This window comes from Mytilus galloprovincialis, chromosome 1, assembly GCF_965363235.1.
Source record: "Mytilus galloprovincialis chromosome 1, xbMytGall1.hap1.1, whole genome shotgun sequence".
Classification (NCBI taxonomy): domain Eukaryota; kingdom Metazoa; phylum Mollusca; class Bivalvia; order Mytilida; family Mytilidae; genus Mytilus; species Mytilus galloprovincialis.
Window position 1 is genome coordinate 39,908,989 of NC_134838.1, and position 23,395 is coordinate 39,932,383.

The 23,395-nt window shown below is 30.3% G+C and overlaps 1 protein-coding gene across 5 annotated transcripts in view; it reads right to left on the minus strand.

Annotated features, from left to right (window-relative positions):
* Nucleotides 1-23,395, minus strand: part of LOC143074178 (uncharacterized) — a 40,504-nt gene that overhangs the window by 1,891 nt on the left and 15,218 nt on the right. For 3 of the 5 annotated variants that reach the window (XM_076249728.1, XM_076249741.1, XM_076249755.1), the window contains 3 exons: nucleotides 8,179-8,233; nucleotides 7,286-7,405; nucleotides 3,649-3,889 (listed from right to left, as the gene is read on the minus strand). In XM_076249728.1, the coding sequence (XP_076105843.1) occupies nucleotides 3,649-3,889; nucleotides 7,286-7,405; nucleotides 8,179-8,233 (416 nt within the window). Of the gene's footprint in view, nucleotides 1-3,648; nucleotides 3,890-7,285; nucleotides 7,406-8,178; nucleotides 8,234-13,211; nucleotides 13,365-23,395 lie in introns of those variants that run through there. The other 2 variants (XM_076249748.1, XM_076249736.1) reach the window with 2 other exon arrangements.

Consider the following 23,395-nt stretch of genomic DNA (forward strand, 5'->3'; position numbering starts at 1 on the left):
ATAGAATGAAAAATTTTGCAAACATTTCTGAACTTAAGAGTAGTGAAAAATTGCAATAAACACCAAATTTCATTCATATAGATTGTGAAACACCTTTTCAAATACCTTGTTAAACTTTGAGAATGACTGCTTAAATAAAATTTCCATAATATATAAATTTTACAAAATAAAATAAAATTTGCATGATAGAATAATTATGCAAGTTCGAAAACCATGGCTACACGCAAGTAATAGACACAACAGATGACTCTCTCTAGAATTTAGTCCAAAACCTCAATAAAAAAATCGATTACTAACTGTTTAACATATAGATCTGTGTCTTATGTTAACCCTTATAATAAATTCAAAGATAGTATGGCAAACAGCCTGGCAATTATGCATTTAAGGAATGACTGTAATATTTTTTCTGTTTATGAAGAAATAACATCAAAAATGTGGTGCATAGCGGGTTATTTTACAGTGTGCACCACATTTTTTATCTTATTTCGAATAAGTAGAAAAAATATATGTCATTTCTTATAATTTAATTCATAATTCCATTTTAAACTGGGAAAATCATGAAAAAATGTGGATGATGTCATGGTCACATGACAAAATTATGTCTATGAGCTGATAAACAAAACAACGTCAGCCAATCAGGAGACTTGTTACATTCAAAATTAAATTATTAAAAAATACAGCTTTAATTGATTAGTTGGTCAATTTATCACCTTCTATAAATTCATGAATTTCATGATGATCAGTTTCAATTAGTAGAAATTCAAATTACATAAAGAAATAAAATTTAGAATGTGTCTATGGACTTCATATGCCCGTTTGTAAATATGCATGGGTTGACTTCCACATACAGATGCATGAGTAATGTAGTAAGGTCGTTGTGTGGTTATAAGCATTGTGTATAAGTTTCATTTCTTTCGGTTGAGGCAAACTACAGTTAAAGATTGGAAACAACAGATGAAGCAAATTTTCTTTATATAAAGGGGCATAACTCTTATTTTGTGAAGACACTGCACCAACACACTATTAATATGTTAAATCTGTTAATATTGTTTGTGAGTGTTTAATTAGAAATCACACTACAACAAACAAACAAACCTGGTTCTCAACCTACAGAAAAAGTTTTTTTTACAATTTGTTGTAGATTTGAAATTCACATTTTGAAATTTTCTATATTAAAGTATTATTACAAATTCAGTAAAACCTGTGATAAGAGTGTACTCTATTGAGCAAAAACTTGTCCTGTAAAATCACCCTCTTCTTCTCTTACTGTCTTATCACCTATGGGTTTGTATTTTGAACCTCAATTTAAAGGTTACTACTCTTATGCAACTTTTTTCTTTTTCCGAGAGTGAAGTATATATATATACAGGTTTGACTGTAGTTCTAAAAATTCTATACAGATTACACACAGTCAATATGATGTGTATCAAATATGTATGCTTAACTCATATTAGTTGTCTTTTAATAACACACTTAATATATAAGATAGAATTCAGATGATGTAATTGAATTCGTGTTATCTCCCTTTGCCATTATACATTTCGTGGAATAAATAGTTGATTTCCTTTATTGACTGAATCAATTGTAAAATGTAATACATATAAGTCTTATCAGCATTCCTGGCTAAATCATAGTGATGAATAAAGCAAGGCTAAATGAAATCAAAATGGTACAGAGAAACAAGTTGAATAAGGCTGATTTAACCTTGGTAGAGGACTAATAAGACTTTAACCAAATCATTTCTTTACATGTACAACTAAAGTGTTGGTCTTTTTCAAAACACCAGATACTTTTGAGATGGCAGAAAGACTTTGAGAGTCCTATATTAAAGTTCACTCTTTTTATAGGTTTTTATAAAGAGATTACTTTGGCCACAAGTGTATAGTAGTTTAAAAAACTAATCAATTACACTTAGATGATGTACAATGTATACAAAACAACCATATTCAGCATTATTTATCAGTAAGGACATCTAAATTTGTTGTTATAATTTTAAACTCAGACATTGGATCCACAAAATAAACGAAATGTATGTGACTGAACTTCAAGTTACAGATTCAAATCTTACTTGAATTTCAACTCTATGTGATAAAACTAATTTCTTTTAAAAGTATCATCTTGAACTCAAGAATTTTTTAACATGAGCCTTGACTTTCAAGCAATTATTGTTTACTGGTGACAGTAAACTATCATTTTCTTCCCACTTATTGGGTGAATGATCTTATAAAGTATATTATATCTCTGATTGATACCATGAACTAAACATGGTAGTAAACAACATCTAGGATCGACAATATCAAACTATGCTCTGGAATTTCTAGAAGGGGCTAGAAATTAAAACCTCATATTCCCAAAAACCCTGCTGGTTATAGTAAATGATCCCACCAAGTCAGTGGCGGATCCAGGGGGGGGTTTCCGGGGGTTGGAACCCCCCCTTTTTTTTTGGCCGATCAATGCATTTGAATGGGAGCATATAGTTGGAACCCCCCCTTTACTCTGGGTTGGGAACCCCCCCTTTTTAAAATGGCTGGATCCGCCACTGCAAGTAACACTGATGAGATACACACAGAACCAAGAGGTACTATGTAGACACAATTTAAAACAGAAAAAAATCATCAATATGAACCTAGGGTCTTCACTTCAAAATTTAGGATAGGATCCTTTCCTTATTTGTTACCCATTTTTAGGTGATGATTATCATGAATCACTGAGATGCAAGAGATACTCAAGAAGAAGAGTGGATGTGATATGTGACAACCTCAACTATTAAGGGACAATTTTCAAGATAATGATAATCCAAACATTACTTGAGTAAAATTGAAGACAATTTGCTGATGGTTAAACCAACACCCTATTAACAAATGGCTGCCACCAAAGGCCAACAGGAACCAAATAATTTTTCATCTTTTCAATTTATTTTTTTTAATGTTTTTCACATGCACTTAAAAGATGTAATCAATGCTGGAAAACAAACGCAGTATTGGCTGGGAAATAAAAAAATTACACAGCTGTCTCTTCGTCAATGTACATTATATTACATCTATTTTTAAACCATTATTCAATAACTTGTCCTTAAAGAAAGTCACTTGATGATTTATAATATGGTTACAATCACCTCTTAAGAATTTTAAGTGACATTTGTCAGATCATATATAGTCCACCACACAACAGCCCGTAATTTATACAATTAAAAATAGCCATAGAATCTTCAAAATTTTTCATAGAGTTTTGCTTGCTTTTTCAACACAATTAATGATTAATGTTCCCTACGATGACTGATATTTTGTTTCATTTAAAAATGGCGACCACACTCAAGTAATAAGAGGAGCAAGAAAACACCAAAATGGAAACTGTAATTTGATGAAATACTTCTCATACCTACAGTTGAACAATTATCAATCTGTAATATTAATTCAAGATGGACAAAAAAATGTTTGTAATTTATATCTTGAAAAAAGTTTTTAAATAATCAAAAATTCACAAGCATTTCTTTTCTCCTTTTCCAAAGTTTATAATTTTCTAATCTAATTACTTTTACTAACTAACCCTATACTTAATATATATTGCATATTATTGGTATACTTGTGTTATATTTGCTATCGTAGCATATTTTCATTTTTTTAACTTTTTCTCGAAATGGACTCTTACGTTTTATAATTCCGTAGTAATTCTTTGTGTAATGCCATTCGTTCCCTAGAATCCACACATGGATTTGAAAGTTTCCTGGGTTTTATCAGTTCATTATTTTCAATGTCTGGATCAGATAAACGTTTTTCTGACTCTGATGGGCCTCTAGCTCTGATGATGACTGGTTCTCCATTTCCTACTCCTGAGTCTACTCCATCATCATTATAATCTGGTTCTGGCTCAGGTATATCAAACTGGTCATCTGAAAAATGGAATAACTTATTCATATGCAAAAATATTCATTGAAACTAAAAAGATTCCACAATATATATCACAATAAAAGATATCCAACAGTTCTGATGCGCTGCCTTTTAAAATATGTTTATAAGACAATATGTTTATATCTAAATGTTTCTAGATGCATAAAATAAGAACTTAATAATAACTTGCACTAAAAATTGTTTATGCATATAAATGAAACAAAAGCTATTTAACAAAACAATTTTTACATAAAAAGAACATCAATTGTTGTTGTACATAAGACAATAAAGTTTTTAAACACTTGTACGTTAAAAATAATGTTATAATCTGAAATAAACATAACTACATGCACTGTCAAGTATTGTGCATAAACAAATATATTCTCTTCTCATTTAATTGCAAAAGAAATTAAGATTAATGAAGTAATTTTCATTTTACAAAAACCAGTGATAAATTTCGAGGAGATGCAAATGTTACTTTAAGATTCATTAAAATGTTTGTATCTTAATAATCATTTGTTTCGGTAGCATTTTCTAGTCACTGTCTTCTTTTCAGATTAGAATATGATATACATGCAGTCTTTTCAAATATAATCAAATTAAGTTGTAGCAAAATAATTATCTTTTGCATTTAATATTTCTCAATCTACTAAAACAGAAAAATCCAAATAAGGTATGAATTCATTGAAAGGTGTTACATAACTCCATAAAAATATTTGAAATTTTGTGCGGGAACTACATATTCAGATAGTATCTACAATTCTAGTCCAGATAAAGATAGCTAAAGTACTGTCGTTTATTTAGGGGCAGATCCAGAGGGAACAAATTCCCTTTTTGAAAATGCTGGATCTGCCATTTATTTATGCATATAAATAAGAGTTCCCTACTCTATAAAGGACTAAAAGGTGACTGATTGTATAATAATTCTATAAACATTTGTAATTAGTGATGTTATTCAACAGGAAATGTTTAAAGATAAATAACAGGAAGGAATAGTATGGTGGTAACAATTATATAACCATGTTTCATATTTCACATTTTTATTTCTTAGTACAGAAATGATAAGTTTGTACAGAAAATATATTTTTTTACCATTAAAAATTCGTTTAAAAAATGTTAATGCAATTGAAGCAGATGTAAAATCACAAAAAGATAATTATTTAAATATTTAATATAATCTAATATATACATTGTATCTACAAGGATCAAGTAGTTAAGTTTGACCTTTAACCTTAGATATAACTAATATGACTAATGAGCCCTAATATGATTGTAAATCAGCATTAATTTAGCCTCATTTCGTTTGCTACCCAAACTATCCTTAAGGTTTGTAAAACATGTATGTTTTTCTATGTTGTGATGTTACAATATTGTTTCAGATAAGGGTGAAGGTTTGGTACCATTTTGAAATCTCCCCTAAGTCATCTTGTTTCTCGTTTTTTATATAGATTATATACCATTGGTTTTCGCGTTTGAATGGTTTTACACTAGTAATTTTTAGGGCCCATTATAGCTTGCGATTAGGTGTGCGCTTGTTAAAGGTTCTGTGTTGAAGACCCTACTTTGACCTATAAAATGGTTTACTTTTACAAATTGTGACTTTGATGGAGAGTTGTCTCATTGGCACTCATACCACATCTTCTTATATCTTTGAAAATCATGCAAAATGAATCAACAGGTCAGTGTATGTAGAAAAAAATAAATTGGGATTCTTCTGTAGACTTAGTTCTCTCTTGTCAAATTATATTAGGTCTGATTAGGTTAAACATCACTAACAAACACATTGAAACTGTGCAACATATTGATAGTAAAACCAAGATATAGGATATCAATCCATCACACAAAATAAGTACATGCACAGGAAAAACACTCAAAAAGCAAGAAACACTCTTTTATTGCTGTTCTCCATCTCAATGAAGCAATTAAAGACAACCCTTGCAGAAAATGTAGCAGAAAACTTAGCGACTTTGTAAGAGATTTATATATCTGAATTGGTCAATTCAAGGTATAAAAAAGATATGTCTGAAGAGTTATATCCCTTATGTTAACATGAATAAACATATTATTAAAAATGTTAGCTGAACTAAATCTAAAAAAAATCATTAAGCATCAAAATTGACCTAAAAAATTTGGAAGCAAAACAGATATAATTTCAATTATCCAGGCTATTCCATAGATAAGAAAACATGTTTGAAACATCTGGTTTTTAAAATTGAGCAACATTATGCAACGTTTGATGTTTAACATGTTATTCTAATTAAAACAGCTGCATAAAAAATAAATTGATATGGAAGTCACATGCTAAACAGTGACAGCCAAATGCATTTGAAAAATGATTAAATGTTGTACTATAAATGTTAACAGATTACAGATAATTAATTGAGTATTAAATTCAATGTATTAAAGGTTTATTTACAATTAAAAAAAAGTTAGTACAAAGGAAAATATTTAACAACAAGCTACCCATCCAATGTGTCCTAAGAACAACACTTCATTATTTTTATTTAAATTTTTACACCTGGAAACCTGATGATCCCTGCATAAGTTAATTTGCTGAACAAGCAGATTAAATACATATTTTATAAGGACATCAAAATGCTTATTGTTGTCATGGGTGTGAACAATATTTCAGCTGTTTTTTAACAAAAGACACTATTTTTGTCGTATACATATTTCATATCTGTATTAACTACACTCAGATCAAAGCTTTTCAATGGAAACATTGAGTACTTTCACATAAGAAATGTTTTCCTTATGGTAAAGGTTATAAGAGCTTAGACTGAAAAATGGTAAAGACTGCTGTCAACTTTGAAATATTCTATTCTTGTTGGTTTTGACATCTGAAATTTTTATAAAGATTCCAAGTCGACTGTTATATTTTACAAAGATGTTGAAGCCAGATATTTACATAAATGTGAATTTAATAATTGATTTTCACACAAGAAAGTTCTCTTTCTAGTTTTTTAAGAAAAGCCTACTCATCTTATACAGCGTTATAATAGAATTAAATTTCATTAATGATTATAATCAGTGCTATCAGTTTTCTTGGAATCAGTGTTTTATATTAGCATGGTAGAGCTAATAATTTCAAATCTGTACCAGAAATCATCAAAAGTGATTGTGTTTGAGCTAAAATTTTTACTAGTTGCATTGTTTATTTTTGATATACTTTTGGCACCAGATATTACTGTAGCCCATACACACAGGCCTTGTTGCCTTGTTACAGACCTGTGATTTTGTTTTAAAACTGAAAACAAGTTTAACTAAATATTTTTCACTCATTCTAATACTGGTATATGTGTGCTGAAACCAAGAAAACTAACAGAAACACTACAAAGAGTTAAAAGGTTTTATATGTGCCACAGAACACACAACAACATTTACAAGACCGGCAATACCTATCAGTTTAATGTTGTTTATAACAGTGCCAAAATTTTTGGCGAATGCAAAATATTTTTCGTAAGATTCTTGACTGTCTACAGATCCCTCCTCATAGTCTGGTACCGGTGTCTGTGGGTCTATAAACAAACTTATTATGTTAAAATAAACAAACAAACATGCAGGTTTAGCAAAATATTCTTCTAAACTAAAAAATCTGGACAAACTGAAAACAATTAAGCAAATTTTAACAAAAATTAAGCATCAAATAAATGTTATGTAATCTTTTTAAAGAAATATTGACATGTGATTTAATATTGTTATACATGTTATTAAATAACTGTACATTTTACTATTTTTGTAACTCAAAAAATGTTCTAAAGTTTCATATTCAGGCTATTTCAATCTTCGCACACCAATCCTAACCTGAATCACATACCAGTAGATTTCATGTACTTTTATGAAAATATTGATTTACCCAGAATGCATTTGATTCTAAAATGTCCACTGTATTTGTACATATGTATGAAAATTGAATATATGTTACTTTAGTTTTAGTTTGTCCATTTTTAACCCAAAACCAATAAAAAAAACCTACTGCTTTCATGCATCCCATTTTAACCATGTTATATGTAATGTAAACAAAGAATTAACTAAAAAGCTCTTAAAGCAAAGTAGGTCAACCTTACCCAACTTCATTATTAAATTCTGCTTATATTTTTTAGCCAACAATGATATAATTAAGAGCAAGCTTGTGATCATTTGTATCTTGTTTTATGACAGAAAATCCTGATTTGTATTAATGTCTACTTTAATAACTTGATATTATCATTCTCTAAAAAAAAACGCTCTTTCAAGCGTTTGTTCTTCAAGTAAATAATATTAAGCATACAAGATAGGAACATCAACATACCTGGTGATGTGTTCTGCATCTCAGAAAATCTCTGTATAGATTCTTCTCTTTGGCTCTGAAAAATACAGAACATTTCAAAGAATTAATTAATGTATAAAATGGAATTAAAACAAAAAGTTGCCTATAAAGTGTAAGCATACCCACTCAATAGTCATAAATTAAAATACCGGTATTGGAAAACAGGAAGTTAGTTTATGATAAATCCGAAAAAATTATTTGTTTGGTTGTTGAACAGTCAGACAGACAGTTCAATAGACAGACCAAGAACAACAACTAACAAGAGGGTTGCAATAGAGATGGGGTGTTGCAATGCAGATCATTGTTTCACAACATGATATGACTGCAAATGTTGTAATTGCCAATATAAATTGCATGATATATCGTAGTAAGTTAGAATCCTACTTTCTGACGAAGTCACCATAATCTTCTTATATGGCTTTAACTTTAAAGGAATGATGAATATCATTAATTTAAATTGTCATCAAAATTCAATACTGAAAGAATGTCTATGATGATATAATAGAATTGAGTAATTAGGAACAGGGAATGAGTGAAGAATAGTTTTCAAAGCACAATGAAGCCAATATTCATCATATAATGACCAAGTCAGTAATTCTCATTTATAAAATGTCATTTTAATGGTCTGAAAGACTTTAAAATTGAAAATGAATAATTATACCTAGAAAATATGGCTTCATCTTACATTCAAAAATAAAAGTTAAGATAAATGATCTTGTAACAAACAATATTTTTGTCTATATTCTCTTATATAATAACTAAGAGGTATATAAGTAAGTTAGTTATACGTCCTTGGTATTAAGGATACCAGACATTAAAATGGGTAATTGTAACAAATTGAGATTAGTGAATTACCCTGTATCCCGCTTATTGTTTTGTTAGATTCCTGTATCCAGCTTATCATTGTTATATAAACCCTTGTAATTATTGTCCTGCTCAACTTCCTTTCATATTTTCCTGCTAAATAATTTGACTTTCAAGGGTCATATATACAAAGAATCAGCAAATCCCATGTCACGCTTAGACCAAATTGAGACCCACATTACTTTCTACTTGCTATAATACACAACAAAATTTATATTACAATAACACTATACTTTACCCCCAGAAAAATCATGGGGTGAAAAATAAAAAATGACCTAGATTTATGACCTTAAATTAATTCTAAACCTTTCACAAAACTTATGTATATATTTCAAATTATGATCTATTTGCCATTAAATTTCAGAATTTTATTATTCAAACAAGACATACAATTCAAAATCAATCATAAATTCAATGATTTTCTTCCTTTGTTGACAGACAGATTTTCACTTTTAGAGTATAATGTAAAACATTCAAATTGCTTATTCATTCATCACAAAAAAGTTTAATCCTAACATAAAATATTTGAATTAAACCCCAGTTCGATATGACATTACACGGTAAACATAATACCTTAATTCACTATCTTAATTTTAAAATACATCATTTTGTTGTACACATGAATATATATAAATAATTAAAAGGGTATGTGGGAGTTGACATCAATGAGACAAGAACCTAACAACATAAGTGTACATACATGATATCTATTACAATTGTAAAATGTATGTACAATGCACATACTATTGAATTCCAAGAAGGAATGAATACTATTTCACTAAGAGGGATTTGATAATGCTGATGGAAGCACTTTTTGAATAAAGAAGGAAAGCCTTATATAGTACAGTTGGGGTTTATTTCACTCATTCTTTAAACATTTTTATGTTAAATTTAATGTTACTCTTCTGTGTCTTGTCTTTAATTTTTAATTTTTTGACATGTTATTATTAAATGTCACTATATTTTCGACTTGTGAGTTTGGATATCCCTTTGGCGTCTTCAGCCCCTCTCTCTTATGAATGTTGCATTTTATTGGGATATATCTTTAAAACACCATGTAATTATTATCTTCCCATCAAAATAAAGGACTCAGACCTTATGACATTTTTAATACTTCCTATTTCATTAAAGGTGTTATTTGGTTGATTGGATATATGATTGATCGATGTTGTGGTCATGCAAAATGATAAAAAAAAAATGTGGAAGGCAAAATTATGACTGTAAGCCATGTTGTTTAAGCATATTACGAAAATTGTCGAGGACAAAAAGTTTCTACATCAGATTTTCTCCTAAAAAGAATACCGCAAATGAGCATTTATACTTGAATGGAATGCATAGATACTAATGAAAAATATTCTTACAATTACTAATCTTGACTCTAATTGAAAAATATGTGACAAAGATTTGAAGAACTTACTGTAAAGTTTACTCATAAAAGATTGATAGCTGTTTTATCAACATCCAGTGGCAAATATCATAAAATTAGCTCTATATCAATAAAGCTTTCAACACCAACAACATATTAAACTTATAAGACGTTTGATCATATATGGAAAATAAATCATTAAAAATGCACTAGTATGACATTGTTTAATTGGGATCAGTCAATGTACATGTATTTGAATTAGTATTTGTTCAAACAGGAAACAGGAAACATTTAAGTAGCAAAGCAACTACCGGATACAAGTACCTCTTAATCTAATAATCCTTGAATACAGTTTTTCACAAATAAAAACAAGATCAAAAATTTGAAAAAAAACCATAAGGCTTAAGTATATTTATTCGTTTGAACAATGCAGATAGTCGTTTCACTGTTACATTAAAAGTAACCTACATCTTTGACCTTTTTCAGACAAAGAGCTTAAGTAGGTCAGAACTATGTCTTGTTGGTGACAATACCTATACTCATAAAAATATGGTCAAACACATGTTAAGTAAAGCCACAAGTCATGTCTGTACATATTTATAAGTCTTAATGGAAATTTAGCAACATTACATAGCATGTAAACGATGTTACGGAAATTAAAAAAAAATAAGTTGGACATGAAGGTCTACCTTAGGTCTATTAGTTAATTACCGAACATGACAGGAAAAGTAAAAATCGTGTAATATGAACAGAATAATCATGTAAATGAACTCCTTTTACAGCGGTGGTATGATATATGATTTCTAAAAATGTGTTTATAGCCGCAGAGGTGTTACAGTTCAAGGCCTTATTTTGCTTTTATTAAATTAACATCAGTTTTAATTTTTTAATTTTTTAATGAAGTTTTAAGGGGGAAAGGGGAGGGGGGTCTACCAAAGTATTGTACATACATCCTGAGAAGGAATACTATTAAAGTCTAAAACTTAAACTTGGTTTAATAAAATTATCAAGAAGTTTCCATCATCTAGCCTTTCAGTCAGTGAAGTCAACTATGTTTTTCCCACAGTGAAAATCAGAACAAATAAATCAACTTCCATTATCAATATTTCTCAACATTTCAGGGTGGATTCAAGGAGTTTCTAAATAACTTTCTATGCCACCAATAATACCTGCTTTGTTTTCATCTATAGTTCTGATTGCTTGCTTGCCCAGTAAAAATCATTTCATGTGTACCTGTGTACTAAGCAGTAAATGTAAACAATAAATCAAAAAGATCTGTTCTTCAGATTTGATCATCTACTTTGGAAGCCTAGAAATTTGTACAGCTTAGGTACTGAATCCACAAAATTAAAGTTTCATATATCCTGGACTGTGCAACTCATACATAATGTAGGTATTTGTAAATAAAGGGTAAAAGCTACTTTGCCCTTAATTGATCAAATACCTCATAAATTGTTGCCACAGTCTTAGGTTCGCTAATACGCAGAGTATGTGGCAATCATCTTCAAACCCTTGGTATCTTATATATTGATACTGGACATAAGTAGTTTATACAAAAGGGACAGTCAAACAGATGCTCCCCCAGAACAAGATAGCCACCTGACAATGTCCTGGTATACATATCACTATACTATGTGGCTGACTTAATATTAAGCTTCATTGAAAATATCTCAAGATTTGAAGGAAAAAAGTTTAATTGAAAGAAAATATACCAATACAAAGCATGAACTATCAAAACTGTCAAACATGAAGAAAAATATACAAAATCAGCTTTATGTCTGTTCAAAGATTAAAATAATTGTCTTGTATATTCCTGTTCATGCTCCACTGGTTATATTAAATTTAACTTATATATTGAACTGTAAATAAACAGCTTACAATATTACTTACCTCTAATCAAAATATATATTCTTAAAATTTTCCAGGGAATATTAGTGCATATAGTAAACTACTTGTTAAAATTTAATCATATGCTTCCTTAAGAGTACAAAATCCCATCTCCCATGGGTAAATCCTGAACGAGAAATCAAAACAGATCGACACAACGTTGACAAATAGACGGTAGTTTTAAACAGGAAGTGTAATATAGTTTAATCTCATAAAAAGATTTAACAATAGAGTGTAGTAATACATACTATACAAAGGACATGAATATTATATATCAGTGTTTCATACCTCCCAAATGATGCATTTACATCACAGTAATAATTTGAAAACAGATTTAGAAAAAAATTGTCATCAAAATGCAATGAGTTGTTTTCATTGCCACTAATAAACCTAGCTTAAATAAATTATTACTGATATAAAGTTCTGGGACCAAACACTTTATCAAAATTTGAAATCTTGGTGTGTCTCTTAGTCATATGCATAGAAGATTAAAAATTGATGCAAAAAAGCGATTTGTATATTTGTGTCAAAATGACATAGCTTAACATTTGGGACCCCCATAGTTTGATGGGTTTTCAGGAAAAGATCCATTCTAATGATATTCTCATGTCAGATGCACAATCTCGAAAACAGAAGTATTCGATATAATCTGTGCAAAGATATTTATTAGTGTTGCACATTTTGATAAAAGAAACATAATACAAGATCTTTGCTTTCTGAATTTGCCTATAGTAAGCCACAACTTGTCTCCCCCTCCCCATTACCTCTTGTTTAAAATTTGAAAAAAACAAATCAATGTTGTTGCCTTGAAAAAGGAAAATTCTTTGGCAAAACACATCCCTCCTGGTTTGAAGGGTAATACACCCTTGAAACCAAACCTGATCTATGGCATACATACGTTTACCCATGTCTTGTAAGACGATTTAAAAGCATGAGCATTGAAACAGCAAGTCATTGTGGTCAATTCACTGATTTATCAAACACCTTCTCTTAATGAACTACTGACTGGACAATAAACTTTACACAAATGTTTGGCCCTGAATGTAAATAGTATTCATGACATGATACTTAACACTAATCAGCTGATTACCTGTAATTACCTGTAATATGTCATAACAAACTCACACCTGACTGACTAGGTATATATATATATCATCCATCACCTAACCTGACTTCTTGGTTTAAAGATCAATGACCATTGTTTATGTGATTGATTAATAAATGGTTGCTTAAGCCAGTGGCAAATATTTCATGACAACCATTGTTTAAGTGAATACTGACTTCAACTATATCCCATAATTATCTTGTCTTAAATGAAAAATGCATTAAATTTCACTTTATCATTTCATTGTTGTTGTTTTATCTAGGCTCCAGGATATTTTTTTGGTCTGACAAATAATTGTCCATATGTTCTTGGGGAATGTAACTAAATCTAAGTTTATTTGAAAATCTTATTTTTCATAAATAGACAGATTCATGCAATTGGCAACTACAAAAGTATGAAAACGACAACATATTTTCATATGCTTAACTCACCTGCTTTAAACCTTAATTAAAGCTACAGAATCCTATAAAATAAAGTGTGATGAATATCAAATCACCATCATTTGGTCCTTGAAGAAAGAGTGAAGAAAACAAATTTCCAAGGGGCTATTAGATATCAAAAGTCAGAGAACAGAAAACAGACAATCACCTTGACCTGAATAAAGAAAATTGACAACAAAAAACAAGTCCAAATAACACTACACAGTTGTGGCACCAAGAAACCCAATATAAAACAGGGGGGGGGGGGGGGGGGGGGGGGTCATCTACGGTGCTCCAGAAAAGTAGGCAGATCCTTCTCCACTAGTTGGACCTGTTATATGAGGCAAAGTACATGAATAACAGATCATACTCACTGGTTTCAGTCATGAGTAATTGCAGAGATATAACCATGTTGGTCCATAAACTGAATAAATTGACATAATTTCAATGAATAATTCTTACCTAGTTTACTTTACTCATGCCAGGGATTTTATGAATGTTCTATTAGGGTTTCATCTAAATGTTGAAGGGTATAACTTGTTATTCACATTGAATCCTCCTATTTGGTATAATCCAACACTTTTTGCAAATAGTATCATTTTTAGAGGACCAATTTAGCCAACAACTAGACAAAACAGTTTCTTAATATTGTAGAGAAAGAGATTTTAACACTTATACAATTTTAGCCTAATTAGCTAATTCATACACATTTTTGATCAAATTTGCTTTCGGGAAAGGATCTTATTATTTTTCTTACTGACTTATAATACATGGAAGACAGACACTAAGAGATCTTATACAACCGCTGGCTGCTTGACCAGGAAGGTTAAACGGAAATTCTAGGAACGTGATTATGAAATAAAAATCAATTTCCTTATTACCTTTAAAATACACTAAAGACCCCCCAGATGGACAGTTTTAATTTACCTTCATCAATCATGAAATTAACATCCTCACATCCATCTTGAAATGAACAGCTCTGGTGATAATTATATACTATTTCTTATAATATGTCACAATCATAACAAAAATCTAATAAGCTGTAAATTTGTCCTGAGACATAACCTTATAGTAAGCTTTTTTTTTTAATAATTACACACCTGTTGAAATTGTCATGGAAGAATAAAAATCAGGCATGTTTACAAAATTTTTTTTTACCTGTTGATATTAAATAGGTTATAAAATAGGTCATTTGAGAATTCGAATCAATCCCATAATTATCATTTTTTACCATATAAGTAGAAATTGATGACATATAACTATGTGGTCATATGATATAAGATGGTGTAAGGGATTGGAATTGATTACAATGATTGTGTACCATTCACTACCTTTAGATTATGATCAATACTATAGTTCATGTAGGAGGACTTTTTACATATTTTTCTGTGAAAAAAATAAAAAAATAATTTCAGTCTAATCAGATAAAATTGTTTAGAATAGGTAAATAATGTAACACTTTCATTATCAAGATTTTATCACATATGTAGCAAATGTGAATTTTTTCAAACTATCAAAATTGATAACAAAACAAAATCGTTGATTTTTATAAATCTACATTTAGTTTATTATCTCTAAAAGAGATATGAAACAAACCCATTGTTAGAACAAAATGTATATTTAGTTGTACAAATAGTGAAGACAGAAGGAAAAAAAGGTACTTTTTTTTCTTTAAAAACCTAGAGCTCTAAAGTCAACCTACATCTTTAAAAATGGCTACTTTTATAAACAGAGTGCACACGCTGAAATGTCTTGCCTTCTTTACTAATTATTGATGTTATGTTGATAATCCTAAATATAAAGCTTTATCACAATTGTCACATAAACTTAACATTAACCAAGAAAACTAAGCATTGACTAATGAACCATGAAAATGAGGTCAAGGAGAGATGAACCATGCCAGGCAGGCATGTACAGCTAACAATTCCTCCATACAACAAATATAGTTGACCTATTGCTTGCTTATAGTTTAAAGAAAAATAGACCAAAACACACAAACTTAACACTGAGCAATGAACTGTGAAAATGAGGTCACGGTCAAACTAAACCTATAGATCATAACATATTTACAAAAAACAAATATAGTTGACCTATTGCATTTAGTATTAGAAAAAAAGACCTAAAATCAAAAAATTAGCTTTGACCTCTGAACCATGAAAATGAGGTCAAGGTCAGATGACATGTACACCTTATAATCATTCCATACACCAAATATAGTAGACCTATTGCATACAGTATAAGAAAAACAGACCAAAACACAAAAACTAAACTATAACCACTGAACCATGAAAATGAGGCCAAGGTCAAATGACACGTGCCAGTTGGACATGTACACCTTACAGTCCTTCCATACACCGAATATACTAGACCTATTGCTTATAGTATCTGAGATATGGACTTGACCACCAAAACTTAACCTTGTTCACTTATCCATGAAATGAGGTGGAGGTCAAGTGAAAACTGTCTGACAGGCATGAGGACCTTGCAAGGTATGCACATACCAAATATAGTTATCCTATTGCTTGTAATAAGAGAGAATTTAACATTACAAAAAATCTTAAATTTTTTTTCAAGTAGTCATTGAACCATGAAAATGAGGTCAAGGACATTTGACATGTGACTGACGGAAACTTCTTAACATGAGGCATCTATATACACGGTATGAAGTATCCAGGTCTTCCACCTTCTAAAATAAAAAATATAAAGCTTTTAAGAAGTTAAACAGCCGCCAGATCACTTTCCCTATGTCGAGTTCGCAGGCTTGGCAAAAATCATCATTAAAGGGGAATATTTCTATTACAAGGTTGAGTTCAATATCGTAGCAGCTACGTAGCTGCTATCAATATCTATGTAACAACTAGTCTATAGCTTCACGTTCAATAGTCCAAATCTACTTAGCACTATGTAGCCGCTACGATATTGAACTCAACCCTGGTAAGAGCTAACTGATAGTCAGTGATGATGTCAGATTTGTAAATAACTGATCATGCTAATCAGGTTTTTTTCTTTACGATCAAAAGTTTCTATTTATTTTATAAAGTTTTCAAGATAATAGGCTAAAAAAAAAAAAAACATAATTTAAACATTAAAGGGCAATAACTCCAATAATGAGTTGACTGAATATTTCTGCCATTTGGCATATTTGAAATTCTTGTCTTGCAAGTCATTTTTGCTATTTATAGTTTCTTTCTATCTATTATGATATCAAGGTTTTAGGCATTAACACAAAACAATTATAAAATCATCATCAAAGGGCATATAACTTCATTAAGTTTTTGACTGATGATTTAGATAATCTTTGACATGTTATTGCAGATCTTGTCTTGCTGATATTTTTTGCTATTTCAAGTTTCTACCTATCTATTATTATTTTAAGGATAATACACACACAAAAAAAAAAAGTTAACGGACAATGAAGATACATCTTAAGTTGATGTAGAAAGTTTAACCCATTTCTGTATCAAAACAAACCAATCTTAAGTGGTTAAACTTCCAATTAACCATGTAAGTATCTGTAAGACCTTATTACCATGTAGAGTTGTTACTGATGTAAACGATATATATTGAATTATGAATGAATAAGTCTGTAATTTGAGTGTGAACTACATGTTTAGTTTGTCAGCTATGTAAATATTACATCAACTTGTGACAGCTGCTCGATACAAGTTTATATCATTACAAGACAGAAATGAATCTAATGTGACAACTTTTATTGACAGAGTTGGAAATATACATCCTATTTTTAAGTTATAATCAGAAATATAAATTCTTAAAGACCTCAAGTAGAAGTAATTTAAACCACAGAATATGTTTCTCATTAAAAGTACCGTAATTGCTAGTCCTACTCTTGGAAATCTGTTTTGAGCAAGGGAATTTTTTAAGCTATCTATTGTTTGATTGTTTGATTGGCTGGTGTTTAACACCACTTTCAGCACTATTGTACTATTTCTTGGCGGTCAGTTTTTATTGGTGGAGTAAGCTTAATTGCCCAGAGAGAACCAGGACCTTCAAAGAAAACAAGGGAAAAGAACTTAATAACTTTACACTTAATTTATTAAATTTTATTTGCAAAGCTTTCCTGACAGTACAAATGCTCAACCAGTGCACTTTCTAACATTGATTCTTTTCTATTACTGTTTAGTTATCTAAAGAAGCATAACACCAGGAGACCATATTTAGTACTATGTACATATTTATATAGTAAAATTGCAAACTGTAGGATACAAATCATTATTATGCTTTGCGTGTTGGAATATAAACAGTTGATATCAATTTCGGCTCATAAGTTAAGCATGCTCAATTTTTTTTTTGGTACTTCAGCTTAAGCTTAATATTCATCACTCTCTTAAATATCATCCAAATCATGTCAAGGAAATAAAATTGCAATTACACTGATTAAATTTTCATCAATTTCTATCAATAATATTTCTTCATTCTGCCTTCCTATTTCAATCCTTAATTTGACAAAGATACTATTTTTTGCAATGGTATGTGATATTAAGAGACCAACACTCAATCAATCAAATAAAAGCTAAGGTTTATCATATTCAAGTTAAAAACAGTAGAAAAGTTATAAATCAAATTCTCTCTCTTAAATAACTTGTTTATAATTTACGTTGTTTAAGAATAAGAAGTTATACTGGTACTTAACTGTGTCTTAATAATTTTGATGCTCCAAAACCAAATCCAAATAGACCTACTTTAAAATATAGATTTGAGCTTATGTCCTTATAAGTATTCATTTACAGAAGTTTAATCTACACTGCATCTGGCCTCACATGTATCCATTTACAGATACATCATATAATAATGACAAGCAAGGATTTGTGTAGTATTGAATATACTATACAAATCCTTTTGACAAATAAAAGAATCATTGAATGTGTTCTTTACATTTGCTTAGAACTCAGACTGTATCCCTGTTTAGTTTTTGTTTTTGTTTTTGTTTTTGTTATGTTGGCATCATGTTCCTCAATCTTTAGTTTTCTAAGAAATGTTTTGTACTATTGACAACTTTGTATTAGTAGTTTTCTGAAAAGTATTTTGTAGATCTACTATTGTTTTTCTTATCTACTTTTTTGTGTGCTGGTGTTGGATGCCTTTCATCAACTTATGATTTTTAATTGCCTCTTGACCTCTTGTACTTTTTCAAACAATTACTGAACAAATAAGATATCTCCTCTGGTGATTTTCAACAAGTACATCTTTATCACTTTTAACAATAACATAATTACCAAGAAACTGCCTCCAAATCACATTTTACAGAAATATATACCATGCAACATGTTTCATTTTACTGTTTTTAAATTAAGTATGATGATGCAGAAAACTTTATAAAAAATCCATAATGAATTAATCATCACTGAAATGATATTCAACATCTGGTGGATATAAATGCTTCTTCTGTCTATTTAACAGTAATATATATATAAAAGCAATAAATTGATGTTGCCTGTTGAAATATTAAAACAACTTGAGGCATCTGCATTGATTCTTGTAATAGTCACACCTACTATAAAATTTAGGTAGTGCATATTTTTTAAATTTCTAGCGCTCATGCATGCATTCACATTTTTAAACGGTACATATTCAGTGGCAGATCTAGAAATTTTCATAAGTGGGGGCCCACTGACTGTCTAAGAGGGGACCCACTCCGGTCATGCTTCCGGGTGCGGGAATTTCTCGCTACATTGAAGACCTGTTGGTGACCTACTGCTGTTGTTTTTTTCTATGGTCGGGTTGTTGTTTCTTTGGCACATTCCCCATTTCCATTCTCAATTTTATTCATTGATTCCCTATATATACAACCAAATTTTTCCCAGAAAAGGGGGGCCCACCTCTAAATCCACCTCTGACATTTTTGTTAAGAGGCCAGCTGAAGTTTGCCTCTGGATGCAGGATTTTCTGTCTGTGTTGAAGACGCAATGATGGTGTTTGGTTTTTATTTTCAATCTTTGGTCAGGTTGTTGTCTTTTTGACACCTTCTCCATTTCCATTCTCTATTTCATGTAGGAATGTATTATGGAAAACATGTTTCCACTAACATGATACATTTGTATAAATTATTGAAAACTAACATTCTGCATTGACAATAATGTGTAAATAAGATACACCACAACAAGCTGACGCCCTCATAGGTGTATCTCATACATGCACAAAGATGTAACTTAGTGCAGTGGTTACCGTAATTCTAAAACATATTTCTTTTGTTAATTTTATAAGTAAACAATTCAAAAAGCTGTCATAATGACATTAAACTTATGTTTTTTCTTGAATTCATTAGTAGCATTGTCAATTTAATTCAATCAAAGGCCATTACTCCTAGTCTATAAGTGGAAAATGTCAAAATCAAACTTAAATCTCTCTTTTGTCATTAGAAAAAGCATGGTGGCCTTCAGCTGTTGTTTGCTCTTCAGTCGGGTTGTTGTCTCTTTTACATATTCCCCATTTTTATTCTCATATAAACAAATTTGAAAAGATTTAGTTTAAAAAATCTGAAGTTATCAATGGACAAGACATATAGCACCATTTTTCAATCTACATCGATAATTAAAACTCCAATAGAACAAAAAGTTTCATCAAAATTATCAATTTGAACTATTTTGCCATGAGAAACAACATATTAGAATTTGAAACCATCACCCACTTATCTAACAGAAACAACTTAAAACCCTATTTTGATAAATCAAGAACCATAACTCTTGTTAATGCAAATGATAATAATACAAAGTACCGGTAATACAGAACCTTGTCACATCATCATAATGTGCAAATCTTTAACTCATGATCTGTATTTCAACCAAATGATCTTTCAACTTTACAAAACCAAAATGGCAAAAATGAACATAACTGAAGACCCTGGCAGTATGAACATATCCTTTTTTTGGTTCCAATTGAAGTCTATATTATTATTTGATTGGTCTTATAGTGACTGTCATGTGCCATATATATACATTATACAATTTAAATTGTCTTTAACCTGGTCAGTATTTTCACAAGGTGATTCAAAATATTCTCTTCGTCAATATTTGTGTTACCCTTTTTACTTCTGACCTCAATTGAGGATCAAGTTCAATCAATGAACATGCTTCAGTGAATATCAAATATTAAAAGGTTACTAGTGAATGAACACAAATTTGATTAAATTTCTGGTGTTCGTAAGCACTATCATGACTATGGTGAAATGTTAAAGAACACTATAAACTAAAATTAACTCATTATTTTGCAAGTTCTCTTTAAAACCAACAATTTACCCCATACTTGTGCATTATTGCAAGAAGTATTTTGAAATCCCCATTAATTCAAGCCTATGGAAATAGTTTTACAGTACTCAATCAAAACTCCATAAAATGTTTACTACCTTGTAATTATTAAGTATAAACAATTACTAAGGATTTATTATCATGTAAACAAAGTTTATGATTGTATACGATATTTACAAGGTGATAGTACTTATCCTAGGTCTTGACTTTTGACAAGGGTAAGGGCTAGTTTATCAGATACCTTACATATTTCTATCTGTCTTATCCCTGCATGACTAAAACATTATTTGTTGTCTTGTAAATTTAACATCATACATGCATAGCCATCTATTAAATCTATTGAACTTGACCTGATGTTTGCTTGACAGTTTTTAAATTGCTTCTTGTACATAGCAACAAAACATTCCTTGTAGAATGCAACACAAGTTTTTGCACTTGATATTTGATGTGCAATATATCACTGTGTACATGGTGTATAGGGATGGAAAAGGAAGTTGTTTTGCCATCTTATAAATTTTCATCTAAAATAAATATATAAATTTATCTCACATGGAAAGGACTGATGATAGTAGTTCCCCATATGTTTTTTTTTTTGTTCTAGAATTTGCTCAATAAACTGATGCACACAGCCTAACGTAACAAGCATGTTGTCGAAACAAGGATTCGGTACTTATGCCCTATGTTAGAATGTCACTATCTCTCCATCAATCCCCACTGCAATTCATTGCTCCTTGAAGAGTGTGTAGGAAACCTTGTTGTTGAATAAACTTGAGTGCTTGGAGTGATTTTTTGTGCTAAATGACAGAGAGAAAAACACTGTATATGTGGGTAAGGCTCGAGTCAAGACTTTATTTTGTAGATGATTGAATTTCATTTGATCAGAAAATATACTGAATTTCAGCTTTGACATTCAAACAAACAGACAGCTCATATAAGAAAGCATACAGCACTGGGTATGCAATTCCCTGTACCATGAGACTAGGAGTCATCCTTCTAAATTACCTTTCTACACATGTACAACACCAATGAAGATACACTCAAATTCTTGAACTTGATAACTTGATATTTGAACCTCACTGATATCCAGTAATCAATTAGTACTGAATATTATATTTTCTTAGAAGAAACACAAAAAAGATGTCCTTATTCCAAAAAGATCAATACAAAAAGATCATTTTTATCAGGTTTTCTGTCATTAAAGGGAACATTTAACATTGTGTTAAAATGTTTGAGTTATCAGGGAAAAATCTGCCGCAAAGGAAAGTTTTCCTCAAGCAGATTCTCTATGATCAAACAAAAAGCAGAGCAAATAATAATTTTCCAGTTGTAATATTGAATGTCAAAACAATAAAATGTATGTAAATAAAAATATAAAAATTTCTATTTCATTAAGATTAAATCAAAACATGATTTTATAGATTCAAAGCATGAAAAGTTGTGACAACAAGGCCTCAAGGCTATAATGTCATGGTTAGCAATCAGCAAGTCAATTTAACAGCTAACCAGCAAGTCATTTAATATGTATCAACAAAGATGTTTAATGTTTTAAACATAATGGTTCCCCTGAAGCACCTTCTTGGTGTAAATTGGTACTGGTCAGTACTGTTGGAATTTTGACTTTAAAAAAAGGTTGATTAGATCAATCAACTCTATAAATTACTACTACCCATTAAATAGTACATTAGAAGTTCAAGTTACAACAACAAAGCAAAATGTATTGACCTCTTTATATCAAAGAGAGGTGGCTTTTTCTAAAAGTGAACAATAATTGACCTTAGCGTTAAAATCCAGCTCAAGTGTAGAGAGACAATTAAAGACTTATAGGAGATGAACTTAGTAAATAAATTAGGCCGTTAGTTTCCTTGTTTGAATTGTTTTACATTGTCATTTCAGGGCCTTTTATAGCTGACTATGCAGTATGGGCTTTGTTTTACAGTGACCGCTAGTTGTGAATTTCTGTGTCATTTGGTCACTTATGGAAAGTTGTCTCATTGGCAATCATACCACATCTTTTTATATTAAAAAAGATTGACAATGCTTATTTCAAGACTAGATATCTGTTGTTTACTAAGTGTAAAAGTGTTTGTTTATTTGTCTCATTGTTTTCTATCATACAGTTCTTTTTTCTAATGTACAATTTACTTTTGCAATGCTGCAAGGTGTTCCTTTAATGAAGCTATTTGAGATTGTAATATGCCATCATTTTATCCAGAGTAAGTAGGTAATAAAGTTCAGGATATTGCAAAAAATCAAATTCTTTAACTTTTTCAGACTAATAAAAATATACAATTTCCCT